Here is a 15,659-nt window from a genome sequence, read left to right on the forward strand (position 1 = left end):
CTGACTAATCCCCGCATGACCCGTCGCGTTTTATACGTTTGATAAAGTTGGTGCCGATTGTTATGACCAGCGGACTTCGGTATGAGCTTAGCGAACTTTGAATTTCAGCACAGCTACAGGAAGAGACGCCATTGTTTTTAACCGGGCAGTTGACAGTCAGATGATGCAACGTTACAGTTTGCATTTCAATACCAGCAAGCTGCAATGGAACCAGGTTTAAACGAATACTAGTCCTGAATAGTATGTAAATTGCAGCAGTTATATTTTATAGCTTTATTTGAAGACATAATTAAATCGGGAATTTCTTAAACAGTTTTAAGACTGTTCGCTTCCATTGTGTGTTTTCGTGGCCGACGTTATCTGTTTATAACCTGAGAATGCATTGTCACCAGTTAACGAGACGGGTTATCTTCTATCGCTGTTTGCTTTGTGTACTGAGTGCTGTAAAGGTCGTACGATGGTAGCGATGTGTATCTCAGTAACCATTTAACTACCAACGTTCTTTCCACGCGTTCTCTGCTTGTAAATCGCCGAGTTTACAGAGTAAACAAGTCAGACGCCGTCAGGGCCCGAAATTAATCAGTCGTTCCCGCCGAAACTACCGTATCTTCCGTATATGCTCAAGAAAACGAGCACAACGTTATTGTGTTGCCGATCTCGCTAGTAAGACAAATTCATAGAACTGCCTCATAAACGCTAGCGCACGTCAGCAACTTGGTAAATAGCACGCGCGCTCACATTTACGTGCCATCTGTATGTATTTTACCCCGTCCAAGTGCCGTACTTAACTACTACTTCTACCAGTCCGACCACAAATCATATTTTTGCAGCTAACGTAGTTTGATTAATGGCTGAGCACCGATGGCCAGGTGCTTGTGTTTGTTTTATACTTAAGCCAAACTTGACTTCAGAAGCAAAACATCTCCCCAATTGAAGCATCCATGTTTGCATTGCTTTGTTATGCGAGCTGTGGTGACCAACCACGCAAAACAACTTTCACTTAACTACAATCCTAATCTGATAAATAATTCGGAAGCTTTTTTTGACTAATTTACAACAGTTTTTTACTTATTTCTATTATATGTGAGTGAGGTCCTTATTTTAGACCAATTTTGGTCAGAATTTGTGCCATACCTCATTAAGCTTTACTATTCAATATTATTTATATCCCAATTTATATATTAAACATATTTAAACAAATATGTTGCGCAGAGTTTTTTAACACTTTCTAAAGGGGGCTTATATAGTTTTTTAAAAATGAAGTTTTGGGACCCTTTTCTATAAGGGACCCTTATATATTATAGGCAACAACCAGGAATGTTTGTTTACCCGTATTGGTAACACTGGCTATTGTGACGTCATTTGCACGTGGTTTGCTACCACTTGTCTCATGTATTGTTTTAAGCAGTGTATACAATGTAAGTTACATTTGCAACATTTTGTTCGGTTTCCAGCCAGTTGTATACAAGCATAATATGTCAGTTTAATAGAGATATTTAAATTAATACGTACTAATATCTTATATCTTATATTGGGTTCAAACATAAAGTTATAGGGTTAATTTTGGCATGAATATTGACTTTTTTACAATTGCGTGGTTTAGTTTAGGAAATAAAGTGCAAATTCTTCGCTTGTTTGGACTAAGAGACAAGGTAGTCGTTAACTCTGCAGTAAGTAAATATGGAAACGCCCTAATATACTCTTTCTCTTTCAACAGGTACGACACATTAGGCTTTAAAAACTTTACAAGTTGTTAGTTAATATGCTGTAGAGAATATAAGTTTAAAACCTCACAAAAAATATGGGATGCTCACAAAGTTTACCGAATGATGCTCCTCGTATGTTTAAGGCGAGAAACTTGAACGACAAGGATAAAGCTGTTAACGCGGTTACTTTAGAAGGTAAGTTATGTGTTGTTGTAAAGGCATAGTTCCATTAAGCTGCCACGTTATATTTGCACATTGATTTGAAAACAACAACAACAACAACAAAAACACCAAGTTAGTCTTACTTCAACCCTGTATAAACATAATAAAACCGAAGCTCAACATATATAAAAATAGTAGTGTGGGGGAAGATGGGACACCTTAGCACATAATATTCAAATATCCTGATCGTTTTAAACAGGTAACAACGGTCTATGGAAGTCGTGAGGATACGTTTTTATAATTCATTGAATGTTTACTACCAAATGGGACGAGAAAATATAACGTAAAGGTGTTCCATCTTCCCCCACCCTACAATACCTAGTGCAATGTCTCAAATATTCACCAAGGGATAGCCGTTTAAGAATAATACTCCCACCAAGTTCATGTTATTATTACGCAGTTGATCGTGTTATAAGAACATTAACTCGTACTCTGGTTTAGTCTACAGCAATGCGGAAACCCATACCAGTAACCTGTGAGTCGCATTTTTCGGAGTTTTTTTTCCGAAAACAAAACCATTGAACGCGGCGTTGGATTAAGTCTGACCGTCGTGTTGTCTCTGGGCCGTGTAGCGTTTCGAATTGATGACATTTCCTCTGATTTGTAGTTTCGATTAAGCCACCGCTGCTTAAATCACTTATCCCGGCAGTAGGGTCAGCCCGGTGCCGATGTGTTGTCACAAAGGGTGGTTATGCGCTTGGCTAACTTTCCATAGGACAGGGTTGTATTAGAACCGAAGCCACATCAGTGGTATAACCAAACCCTTCCCCATTCGTAGCATAATGTGGCTGGAAATGTTGAATGTCAAATAATGTGCGGTTTTGGATTTGTAGAGCGAAGAACTCAGTATAATTGGAACTCTGGCCCTAAACGCTAAACAATGTCTTTATACCATCTTATACCAACATAAATTTCAACATTCACCGATACCTTATTGCTTTTATATTATCATGTCATGTTTTCACAAATGCATCGTAATATATGTGAAGTGATAATATATTTTTTGTTAGTTGGACTTGATTTTTGTTTGCTGCATATTTAGTAGCACTTGGTGTATTCTGTTATGATACAACTAGAACTGTCCAACAATATGAGTGCTAGATCAGGGCAGATTCACGAAACATATTAACGTCATTAACATATTAGTCGCACACAAATTATCCTAATATGTTATTACGTTTAAACCAATGTCATATAATCTTACATTCGATCCAATTTAACTTAAATTTATTCCTCCCCGTTTCAGTTTCCAATAAGAAAGTAATCGTAAGAAGTCGGAATCGGAAAATAATGGCGTCTTGGCCGATTGCTTGTCTACGTAGGTACGGCTGTAACCTCGATTCCATATTCATTGAAGCGGGAAACGGTTGCGAAACCGGACAAGGTGGGACTCTTAACCATTATATAGATTTATATTAACCAATATATGCTGCTGTTGCTGCCGAGTTTAATGCAACAATTGAAATTGATTTTATTTTATTTTACCAGAAGATATAATTTAACTTTCGAGCATAACTATGTTTTTCACTAGAAATACTTCATACTTTAAATGTAAGAACTTGCATTTTAACATATGTGTTTTATTTGTTTCTCTTTTTACCATCGTAAACTAATGCTGAACATAATAATAAAGTATAATCACACTCTGTTCCAGCGATTATTTTGACTGATTTCATGGTAATTTAACCCTACACATGTTGTACTACGTTTGGTTGTATCCCAAATAATCTGTAAATTAAACTAATTTGCAACGAACGTTAAGTAACCATATCCACCATGCAGGAATGTACCTGTTTAAATGCTCACACACCGACGAGTTGTTCGAATTACTTCGACACCAAGTATCAGAGTTACAGGCCGAGCAAGAACGTTTGATGCCGGCACCTCATCATATGCAATTCACATCTTTACCGCAACAATCAAGTACGTTTATTCATTGTTTGTGTTTACCGGCGCCGTGACGTAGTACCTTTAGCCTATATAAAACGGGTTCGAGGCTCGACGCTGCTACCATTGCGTATGTGTCTTTAAACGTGACACTTAATGGCAATTGCTTCAACTTTAGTCTTTTATGGGTTGTCTAAATTGTTTGCTCTGTATAATATGATATATATTATATATGGTTGAGCTACTTCAGCGAGATATGCTAGAATATCGAGTATTTAGGCCAAGGTTAATCCTTTCCCGTGCATTGTGTGCTAGTTTTGCCAGTGTTTCTCAATCTGAAATAATGAAACGCCGTTTCAAAGTGAAATAGTTGGGAACCATTGTTTATACCGAGTGTTAAACCAAAACTGGGTAGAACGCGTTTCACCTTTTTGTAAACCAGTTTACACCGGTTTAATCCTGCTTCTACTGGAGAACAAGTCATGCCCGTGACGTATTTGTTTTATTTAATCGCCTTATAACGTAGCTTCTGGCGCTCGCTGTCTCGTATTGTCTTCTCATAAACAAGTCATTGTTTCGGCGCGGTTTATACGCGGAATCAAGATTCGAAAGCCGCGAAAATCGCCCACACCTAGACGTGCTTATTTGGTGCGCTGCGTCTCCTGCTTGCCGCCGCCGTTGATCAAATCAACAAAGTAGAGATGATGTTATCACCTTTATACAGCAAGCTAATGTACGTGACATGTTCTATAATGGCTCGCAGCAATTTCCACACCAAACTAAAATGAGATTACCCAACTTTTATCTCATATAACGAGACCAATCATAACAGGTTTATATTGGAAACTAGTTCTAACGACATTGGTGTGCATTGGAAACAATGCATTTATTGTGCTTAACTTAATCTTAAGGTAGTGGTAACATTCACATATTCTTATGAGGTGTATTTGTATATTCACTGCGATAGTTTATGGTATCCCAGCCCAGAAGAGATATATGTGATTGTGTATTATGCTACGCTGCTACATTTTTAGCAAAGGGAGTCTCACACAAATTATCCGGATTTTCTGCCACGTTTTTCATAAATTTCATCTTCGACATAAGTTTTTGATAGCTGCGGCTGCGGCGACAGTTTAAACTAAAACATCTCAAATGAAGACAATTTTGTATCTTGTATGCTATATGTGGGTTGTTGTAGCCCTATTAAAACTGTCAAAAAAGGTGTTTTAGGAAATCCGCTTTTAACTTAAATCCACACGTTTGTAAATTCCTATTTTTTTACCGCTTTATTTTTTACGAAAAGACTTAAACCAAATACCTTCGTGTTTTTAACTTTATATTTTCTTCTTTTCAGTCATTTCAACGAACGGCTACCCTCGATACATGAACGTCAATAATTCAAGCGGTTCACGTCACGTGACCTCTAACGGAAACGCGAATTATGCGAACGGAAGTGTCAGGAATCATCAGTCAGCCATACCTACGCCACCACCCGGATACAGTGCTCCTGTTACGCCAGCCCCTAGAGGGAGCACGTCATCTCAACACACAGGTAGGAATACGTGGATATTTTTATTTTTTTCGGTTGTAGGCAACTTTAGTTTTGCAAAATCCTATATACCAATATGTTTGTATTATCTCCTGCATCATCCGTGATAGCAGCAGCGCATACTTAAATTATTATTTGTTCAATTTATTTTATGATTCTATAAAACAATGACTTGTTTATGGGCCACAGGCGCGTCTTAAGGTATTTTTTTTAACAATTAGTAATAGTATGGTCCCTTTTTAATTAACCTTGCTATAATTTTATGCAGAAATCACAATCACCTTATAAGCTGTGTTACCTCGTACTATCATTGTACATTATAAAGTGCTGATATCGCTTGTACGTTAACCTAATATTATCTCTACATAATACGTCGCCTCCATGTCTCATACAAACCACTCCATCCACTTAAACTCCTCATGTCTCAATATTAACCAAGTTATACCTCGCAGCTACCTTGGCTTCGTTACCAGAAGACGAAACTCTAACATTAAACCATCAACCGTTTGCATTGCAACCAGCGCCCACGTCTAGACAGGTAAACTTATATATCTCGTTGTATAGCAAGTTAATAAACGGTAGTTGACCCGTTTTCGATTTATGGTCCTTGTTTTCGTTATAGTTTAACGTCGTATTTGGTAGTGAACAAAGAATATTTACAGAATAAAATAACCGTATTCTTACGACTTTTAAAATAGCGTTGTTAATTGGTTCTATTTTACCCGTCAATACTATATATATCAAACCATGTTAAACCCTTATGCTAATTATAGACAAATTGGCTATGATATTACGTCTCATTTAAACCATTGTCACGTCAATTATTACAATGAATGGTTTATTATGAGTTATCAATAATGGTGGTTTATGACGTCACAGGAGATGATAAGTCGCCGTCGAGTTAACAGTGAAATGGTAGCCACGTATGATAGAGGTTCCGACCGTGTTAAGATCGTTCAGCAAAGACGAAACAGCGAGAACGCTAATTACGAGAATAATGACGTCATGGAACATTCGGGGAGTTTCCCTAGACGGGTACGTTACGAAGCTCGATCAGAAGAAGTCACCATTGACCAATCAGCGCCCGCCACGTCATCGAATGATGATAAACCTTCTCCCAGCGCTGTGGAGTCAGTCAGTCGTGACGTCAGCATGATGTCATTACGATCCGACTGCGAACCCTTGCTTACCCCCGGTAGCAACAGCACGTCGGGTATTGGAAGTTTAAACGGTAATGGGAGCACAATATCTCAGAATCCACCCCCTATCCCACCACATCCAACTACGACTGCGGGCGACCCCTGGCGGAGACATAATTTCAAAGTGAAGCCGCATAATCATCATTTTCATCGACGCCTCTCGCCTACAGTGCCACATTCCGCACAGCCTTACAGAGACTATGTGAACACAACCCATGCGAGTATGGATATATCCGGCACGCCATTACCCGCCACAGCTGTGGGTTCAATGCATTTCAACTTTGACTTTGACTCTCACTTGTTCGGGCATAGACCGCGGTCTGGAAGCTCTAAACTCAACTATGTACCCGTGGAAGCGTTTAAAAACGGAGACGATTTCAGTTGTGGCGCCTCCTCCGCGTCATCGGGTATACCAGGTACCCCACGAACCCCTAAAACTCCCAAAACCCCCCTTTCAAGTCACCCCGCTATCGACTATGCGATCATAGACCCCAACAAAACGCGCGCACTTTCAAACACTCATCGAACCAGACAACGAGAGAGAAAATCACGTCACGAAAGCTAAGCGTCATCTATCGTGACGTAATGATGACGTCACCATTCGTGACGTCACGAAACTTGTTACTGAATACTACTATATCGAAATTTCTTTACTGTTTTTCTCTTAATTTTTAATGTACGCCATTTAAGCACAAGGTAAAGTCCTTCGTTTTCAAATTTTTACATCATTTTTTTATCTCAGTCTTAATCTTGGTACCGATATCCCACAATGTCGGTGGCTTCGTTTTTATTCTTTCCTTTACATCGTGTTTGAACCGGCGGCAAGCGAGCTGCTCTATCTCTTTTAAAGGTGCTTTCTTTACCGTTAGCTGCGCTGTTTCTTAAGTTCAATCGAATGCTTCTTATTATCGTGGACTGCCATCGATCCTCGGATCGAACCCCGCTGCGTATTTTTCGTTCCTTATTCGTTTACCCGACTCCAAAGTACCGAGTCCCGAGTAGGAGATATCTTGATTCGGTAAAAAAGGATACACGTTTTTAAGCAAGAGGAAACCCATTGCTTATTTAAGAAATCAAGTACATAGTGTTACCTTTTTTATCTCTGTCTGTATTTTTTTCAATCCCTAATTTTCACAAACAAATTAAAACTCATTTCGGGTTTCCAAAGTAGAAAACATCCGAACTACTGATTGCTCTCCTTACACCTTAAACCGAGATATCTTCGTATTTCCATGTGTTGCTACCAACTATCTGAACCTACGTTGCCAAACTAACAGTGCCTTGTGCTATCAAACACTTTATATTACCTGTCCATCAAGTTAACTTCAAAATCCTTGGCTGATTTGGTCTCACCCAACTTCATAGCACCCCGGGTTCATTGTCCATCGCCAATCTTCGCGTTACAGTCGCGGTGGGTCATTGTGACGTCACAGATACCTCGAATATCTATTCTAGATCATAACATGCCGAGTTGATTGCAAAAATGTCTGCCAAGAACCAGCTCTGTTAAGTAACAATGGTCATTGTACATTGAAGTATTATTTCCTGCCTCGCCTTCTTTGAATAAAAGTATTTGTCACCGACCGTGTTTGATTGTATGGCTGACGAATTGAACAACACTTGCACGGCTGCTGGATTAAAGTAAAAGTGACTTGCCAAATGTCAACAACAGTTTGCGTTTCGTATTTGTCAACGCCTTCTATTATGCCGGATTTGGTTTTCGTAAGCGGGCACGAGGTGTATGAAACAAAACACCCTATAAGTAGCGTAGGGCCTATACCTTCGGAGATGCGACAGATTTCAACATGTAGTAAGGTCCAAACATTGGCACCTTGTGTGTTGGGGTAATGGGTCATTTTTAGCATTTCATGAACCCTGGCGTGCTGTGGAACCTCACATCCTCACCTCGAAATAAATAGAACAAAGCATCGTTAATTCAAATAGAACAAAAAGCAGAAACGTTCAGTACAATTCAATGAGACACTGCTGTAATTCGATATTTGCTTTTTTTGGTTTTGTGTATTGTCTGTTTGTACATGATGGTTGGGCATTCGATTGAGAAAACAAACCTAAACTGAGTGCAATGTATTGTCACAGTTAAAATCAATTGCAATTTAATGTTTGTGTGTATAATAAGGGCTCTATACCTATAAATTCGCATACGAAATAATTATAAACTCTCAACTCTGACTGCTGCGTTTTTGTTTTACCGTAATCACAGGGACAACTATATCACGAGACTTATTCTACACCAAAAACTAAATGTAAAGTTTACGTTTTGCATAGTGGTTATTGCGCACACCTCTAGCCAAGAGTTAATGAGTTCAAGGCTCGACTCTGCTACCGTTATGGGCGTGTTTGTCAATATGAAATAGAACCAGTGATACCAATGTCATTAACCCACCACGCGGGGATGAATAAGTTACATTCATTTCAACATGACGTCAAAAGTTTTTCCCACTGTGTATCAGATGTCATCCGAAATAGGATAAACAGGAGAATTGTTTTCCGTCAAGTACTGACCCAGTTACAAAGCAAAAAGAAAAGAAATCGCTTAGATGAATTCTTCGGGCGACTCAGACGCCGAGAGACAGCGTTTAATTGAAACACCGAGTGTTAATATGAGTAACTCCGCAGTTTCAACAACAAACGCTAACCAATCGTAAGTCATTTCATTGTATTTAATAAACCTTTATGTTTAATATTATAAAAGTATTGTTTTCGATTTAGAAAATGTATAAGTTGTATTTTCTGTTTACAATTTGTGTGCTTCTTTATTTGTTTTTGACAGTTTAAGTTTGGTAAACAGAAATGATAAGATGGTTATAGCAAAATGGCAGTATGGCACTACTCTACTTAGTACCTACTACCTAGTGTCTTTAGCAAATCTCTCTTTTTACAAGTTGCCTAGTTTACATAAACATATGCTATCTTGAGTATAAGGAGGGGCCACCCTTGACTTTGTTTTTATCAAATCATCGCTAACCATTACAGTTATTGGGGGGAGGGTCTTTTTACTGGATTTGGTGTCTACCTACTTCCAAATATAGTCTGACTAGTCACTCGTGGCACTTACGGGGACTTGTGATTTAGCCAGAGTTGGCAGATTACCAAACTTTATTTTTTACACATTAGTCAATACTTACACATGTTTAGCAAAACAGTCTATTTTTACGAGTTGTATAGAAAATCAAGTACTACTAAAGACCTATTCATGTTTATTTTTATTGATTATAAAAGGAAATTCAGTTTTATGAAACTTTTACAGAAACAACACAACAGATTCACCAGCAAGGAGAATACGGGATGAAGCAGAAGGTGATTTACTCAATATTTGGTGGTTGTTGCTTTCGTATTACTTTTAGTTTGTATGTTGTTGTTATTATTATTGAGTGTGTGTTATATATGGGAGATGTTGTGGCAAGGCAGGGCAGGTGGCTTGGGATTTAGGCCAGAGTTGTCCATTACCCCAACATTGTGGTCCTTTTTAATTAGTGCATGTCCGCTATGTCAACTATGTAGTAAATATTGTGGACATAGTGGACATGCACTAGGGCCCCCAACATTGTATATGTACATTCTATTCTATTAGAGTGGAATCTACAAGCACAACAAATGATATGTAGTAAATCTTACTTTGTCTTTACTTAAGAATCTGGTGATATGAAAACGAAACAGACCAAAATCAAGTCCAACCAATTGTTTAATAAAAGATATATATTTCGCCTAAATGGCATCGTCAGTCTAATATTTAAATAGAGTATGTATAATTCATTATTTAGATGCAGAAGAAGAGTTAAGATATGGAGCAAGCACTGTTATATCGTTGTTCATCCCCGTCACACTATGTATGCTTGTGGTGGTAGCAACTATAACATCCGTGTCTTACTACACCGACCAGTCACAGCAGCAGTTTCTCGTATACACCCCGTTCCACACAACAAATGCAGCTCCTGCACAAGTGGTTTGGGAATCAATCGCAAACTCATTGATTATGATTGGAGTTATTGTTGTAATGACAGTGTTTCTTGTGCTGCTCTACAAATACAGGTTTGAATTTGTTTTATATTTCTGGTAAATTGAACTTCCTACTAAATTGAAAAAAGTTTCAGAAACTACTGTATTTTACTTAAACATTTTTATTTAGCTTAAAATTTTAATTTATACCAGTAGGCTATGTTACGAAAAATTTTGGCCGTTTATAGCAAATAAATTTAAAACTCAAGAGAGTTTATAAAACACTATGAAAAGTTTAACCAAAAATGTTTGGGTTATTTCTCAATAGTACTTTGGTTTAATTGGGTAAAAACTGACCTAAAACCGTGTTCCCAGACAAAATTTACCACTGATACGTCTTAGTGTATGACCCACCTATATAAAATAGAATGTGGATTATGTGGTCTTATTAAAAAGTTTAAAACCTTAATATATTGTTGCTTACAAGTCTTAAATGTTTGTTGGAGCCTCACTGGTATAGGATAGAATATGGTCATCTTATAATAAAGTTTAATATATTGTTGCAGATGTTACAAAGTAATTCACGGGTGGTTAATCCTCTCCACTCTTCTCCTTGTCTTTCTCTTTGCTTATCTTTATCTTGCTGAAGTTCTCCGAGCTTATAATACAGCAGTTGATTACATCACAGTGGTCATTGTGTTGTGGAACTTTGGGGTGGTGGGAATGATTTGTATTCATTGGAAAGGTGACTTGAACTTGATATTTGATGAATTATGCAATAGGCGTCAAACATGGGGTGACAGGGTGGGTAGGTTTTGAATGTAATTGCATTGAAGGCTCCGGCTGTTTATAAGATAAATAAACTCATAATTACAATTTTAATAATTCATATTGTGCTGCAACCTTTCTTTAAAGTGTTTTCATAAAAAACTTAGACATTGGCGATACAATGGTGCAAAAGTGTAAGGACATAATGGGGAGAAATGGTTTCAATAATAAACAAAGAGTAAAGTTTATATTATTACTGTCTTGGGTATATTGAATGTTTATGTTTATTTAGTTGCCTACGTTACATAAACATATACCATTTTGAGTATAAGCAGAGGCCACCCTTGACTTTGTTTTTTGATTTATCAGTAACCCATATAGTTATTGGTGGGGAATTTTTTCACTGGATTGGGTGTCTACCTACTTTCAAATATAGTCTGACTAGTTACTCGTGGCACTTACGGGAATTTGTGATTCAGCCACAGTTGGCAAATTACCAAACCTTATTTTTTACACATTAGTCAATACTTACCTATGTTTAAAATTTCATGTAACATGTTTTACACAGCCTGTTAAATACATTGAATATTAATCAATGAGGTTTAACAACTATGAGCCAATGAGCTAAACTTTTTTAAATGTTGCCCTAATATTATTATGCGGATGACATTTTACCACATTTTTATATTCATGCAACTGTAACATTTACCACAACACAGATGTAATAATCAAACCATTGTATTACACCACAGGCCCCCTTCTTCTGCAACAAGCATATCTAATCATTGTATCATCACTGATGGCTTTGGTGTTCATTAAATACCTTCCTGAATGGACAGCGTGGGTCATACTTGGGTTTATTTCAATATACGACCTCCTTGCTGTGCTATGTCCTAAAGGACCTTTACGCATGTTAGTCGAAACTGCACAATCACGTAACGAGTCATTGTTCCCTGCTCTTATCTATTCGTCTGGCATGATGTGGACCGTAGGAATGGCACAAAACGCACCAGCTCCCAACCAGGTACTTACTGCAATATAAAATCTCATTTAAACCGATATGCGATATGACATATAAAGTAAAAGTTGTTTGTGTTTTTGGGCAAGACATTTATTGCAGCAACCTCGTGGTAATGGAAGTTTTAGCACCCTGGGTGTTTGGGTAAAACTCTGGCAGAATAGTATATAACAGAACACCCATACACAAGTGCCCCTTTAACTTCAGTAGTGCTTGCTTTGGTCTTAACTTTTAAAATTTCATGGTAATTTCATCCACAAAACTAATTTAAGAATTTGGTTTGGTTTCACACATTTCAATTCATATGGGTATGAATAGGAAGGTCTTCGCAATGTATATACAATGTAACCGAATTTTATATTTATTTATTCGATTACAAGTCACCATAACAAACTTCATATTAAACGTATATTAACAAACATAATATTATACAAAGGTTCATTCGGACAATACCTCGAGCACCTCACAAGGTAGCGACACAGGATTTGACGTGGCGTGGCAACGTAGGCATAACAGGAACTCTGGGGAGGTGACCGTTATTTTAATTGTTTAGCTGGAATATCATTAAACTTGCTCACTCGCCAGTGTAAGAAAGCATTGATTAATGAATATGAAACACCTCATGCGTAATGCTTGTTAGCAGCATGGTTATTAACATTGTAAAGAGTATGGAATTTTACCTAATAAATTGTAATTAAACAATCGTTTAAATCCCACATTCAATCTACCCCATACACCTTTGGTTAATCCCCATACAACGTAGGTTATAATAACTTCAAATGAAACCCGTAACCAAGCCCGTCAGCAGTTGGGGCCACCACCGGAGGGCAGTGAAGAGGCGGAGGACAAAGGAGTGAAACTTGGGCTCGGCGATTTCATTTTCTACAGGTTTGGGGTTCTTAGATTTTGTCGGTGAATGTAACTTATTTATCTTGGCATAGCAGGGCAACAACAGTCGTTATAACACAGGTGCCGCATTTCATGCAAATTGTGTCCTTATGGGTCTCTGTTTTTTATGTTAAAGTGACAATTTAATATTAAACAACTCAATTGTAACCACTCAGTTTGAGCAATTGCTGTTAAGTTTCTTAACACTTTCGGCGCCAATCTACGTATATATACGTTTAAGTAACAATGGTTCCCGGTGCCATCACACGTAAATATACGTTTAACCATTTTTTCATTGTTACGAGTGCCGCGTTGCATTTAAACTAATAGTAATCCACGTATATATACGTACGCTCGATCTAGGCTGCATTGAGACTAAATGCGAACGTCTGCTTTGAGATTACGTTATTTTTGACCAATTAGCTTGTGACTCTGCGATCAGCTGTTTCTGACGATTTCAAGTATATTTTACGCAACAATACTAGTTTACAATGTTTCACTGCTGCCACTGCTGGAATAATTACGGATAATGGTTCAAACTTCAATGATTTATAGTCTGATCATTACAATTATGATGTTGTGAAGTTTTGTTTTGTCCAATTCTTATTGTTACGGCTCTGAAGAAAAGTGAAGTTATGGATACATTGGTAGTGATGTTATACGTCCACACAAACGGGATAACATGGATATGTCACTGTTTTTTTAGATTCCTGTTGCTTACTGTTGTATAATTTGCAACTTTCCACTGTAATTCATGGCTTATTTAAAATTTAATAAAATCCAAAATTCGTGCGGCACCCAGTGTCCGATTGTTTAAATTAGTGCGGCGCCGAAAGTGTTAACCAACAAAACCCACATCCTCAATAGTTGTACGAACTTATACCACTATGTGTTGAGCCCGGATAATGCGATCATAAAAACTGAACTAAGTTTAAGTAATTTTAGACCTCCAACTAAATTCTGATTACTTTCTCCTCAGTGTATTGGTTGGCAAAGCATCAGCAACCGGGGATTGGAACACAACCATTGCGTGTTTTGTTGCCATTCTTATTGGTTTGTGTCTCACTTTGATACTGCTTGCTATTTATCGCAAAGCATTGCCTGCATTGCCCATTTCAATTACATTTGGTTTGGTCTTCTATTTCAGGTGGGTGCTTTGTATTATAATAATTTATTGGTTATGTTTAATAAATGTTACTTATTTATTCTCGAATGGCAGGGCAACGGCATTCTTTATTACAAAGGCGTTCTGTTTCATACATCTAGTGTTTTTTTGTCTACATATCAGTTGCCTGTGTGTAACTTTGTGCGTGATTGTTTTTACCATATTACTAATAATTGGACAACATAAGTGACCACTGGGTTGAAGCAATAGCTGGTAAATTTCTTGCCCAACGACACATGCGCCCACAATGGTACCAGCATTAAGCTTTGAACCAGAATAACTGAGATATAGGAATCAACATTAGAAGACACATTATTTTCTTACATTATTATTGTATCATGTAAGCCAGAGGCGGCATGGTATGGTTTGCGACCTGGGATTCAAGCCAGAGTTGCTAAATTACCCCAAGACATAATCAAATACATCATACTCAAAATACCTAATTTACATTTCAGCACTGATTACGTGGTGAGACCTTACATGGACTCCATTAATTCTGCTCAAGTATATTTATGAACTACTAACCTACACAACTATTTGTGCAATGAACAAACAACTGGTTTCTGGCCAAAGTTACAGATGTCAACTTGCCATAAGCTTTTTAAAACCCTTGGTTGTGTGACATCACAAATACTGGTGTTACATCACAATTTGTATTAAATTAGTTCTAGTATATAGAAAGTTTTTTTAACCAAATTCCCACTGTAAAAGTTAAACTAAATTTCGAATTAATGTCATATTTTAGTGACAATACATGTATATTATAATGTTAATATGAATTAGAATGATTTAGTGTTACTGGCCTTTACTATTTACTTTGATATATTAGCAGTATGTACTTTTATCAAGATTTTGATTCTAAATTAGTAACATAGTGGGGTGGGGGAAGATGGGACACCTTTAGCACATAATATTCAAACATCTTGATCTTTGAATGTTCTTTTTTTACTACCAAATGGGACGAGAAGATAGAATGAAAATGTGTCCCGTCTTCCCCTACCCTGCTATATTAAAAAGTGAACCAGAATTTTGTGGGTAAATTGAAATAATGAAATTTGGTTGAGTTTTTTTGGTATTTTTTTTCTTTTTAACTGAATTTTGTTGCTTGGTTTGGTAATTTTTATTTTTAAATCTCAAAATTCTGCAGTGTTTATGCACACAACTTTAAAAAGCCTTAAAATCTATTTAAATTTTGTAATTGCCATCGTCACCTTGTTTACACTGTCGTAATAAAAACAAAGTTGTCAAATTTATTGTAAGCTGCAAAGTTATATAACATATGTTAGATTAATTTAAGAAA

The 15,659-nt window shown here is 37.3% G+C and overlaps 2 protein-coding genes across 2 annotated transcripts; both read left to right on the forward strand.

Annotated features, from left to right (window-relative positions):
* The first annotated feature begins 1,717 nt into the window (after positions 1–1,717).
* Positions 1,718–8,147, forward strand: LOC100182898 (fibroblast growth factor receptor substrate 3). Its single transcript, XM_002120988.5, has 6 exons — positions 1,718–1,901; positions 3,175–3,312; positions 3,711–3,851; positions 5,170–5,367; positions 5,817–5,902; positions 6,244–8,147. Exons 1-6 carry the CDS (start codon positions 1,802–1,804, stop codon positions 7,126–7,128), a joined length of 1,548 nt encoding a protein of 515 aa, XP_002121024.1. The 5' UTR covers positions 1,718–1,801; the 3' UTR covers positions 7,129–8,147.
* Positions 8,148–9,046: 899 nt separating this feature from the next.
* On the forward strand, positions 9,047–15,609 carry LOC100180547 (presenilin-1-like). Its single transcript, XM_002121269.4, has 9 exons — positions 9,047–9,225; positions 9,832–9,881; positions 10,346–10,613; positions 11,087–11,265; positions 12,041–12,312; positions 12,743–12,835; positions 13,070–13,194; positions 14,174–14,341; positions 14,815–15,609. The coding sequence occupies exons 1-9, from the start codon at positions 9,122–9,124 to the stop codon at positions 14,873–14,875; spliced, it is 1,320 nt and encodes a 439-aa protein (XP_002121305.1). The 5' UTR covers positions 9,047–9,121; the 3' UTR covers positions 14,876–15,609.
* The last annotated feature ends 50 nt before the right edge of the window (positions 15,610–15,659 follow it).

The sequence above is a fragment of the Ciona intestinalis genome, chromosome 14, assembly GCF_000224145.3.
Source record: "Ciona intestinalis chromosome 14, KH, whole genome shotgun sequence".
Lineage (NCBI taxonomy): Eukaryota > Metazoa > Chordata > Ascidiacea > Phlebobranchia > Cionidae > Ciona > Ciona intestinalis.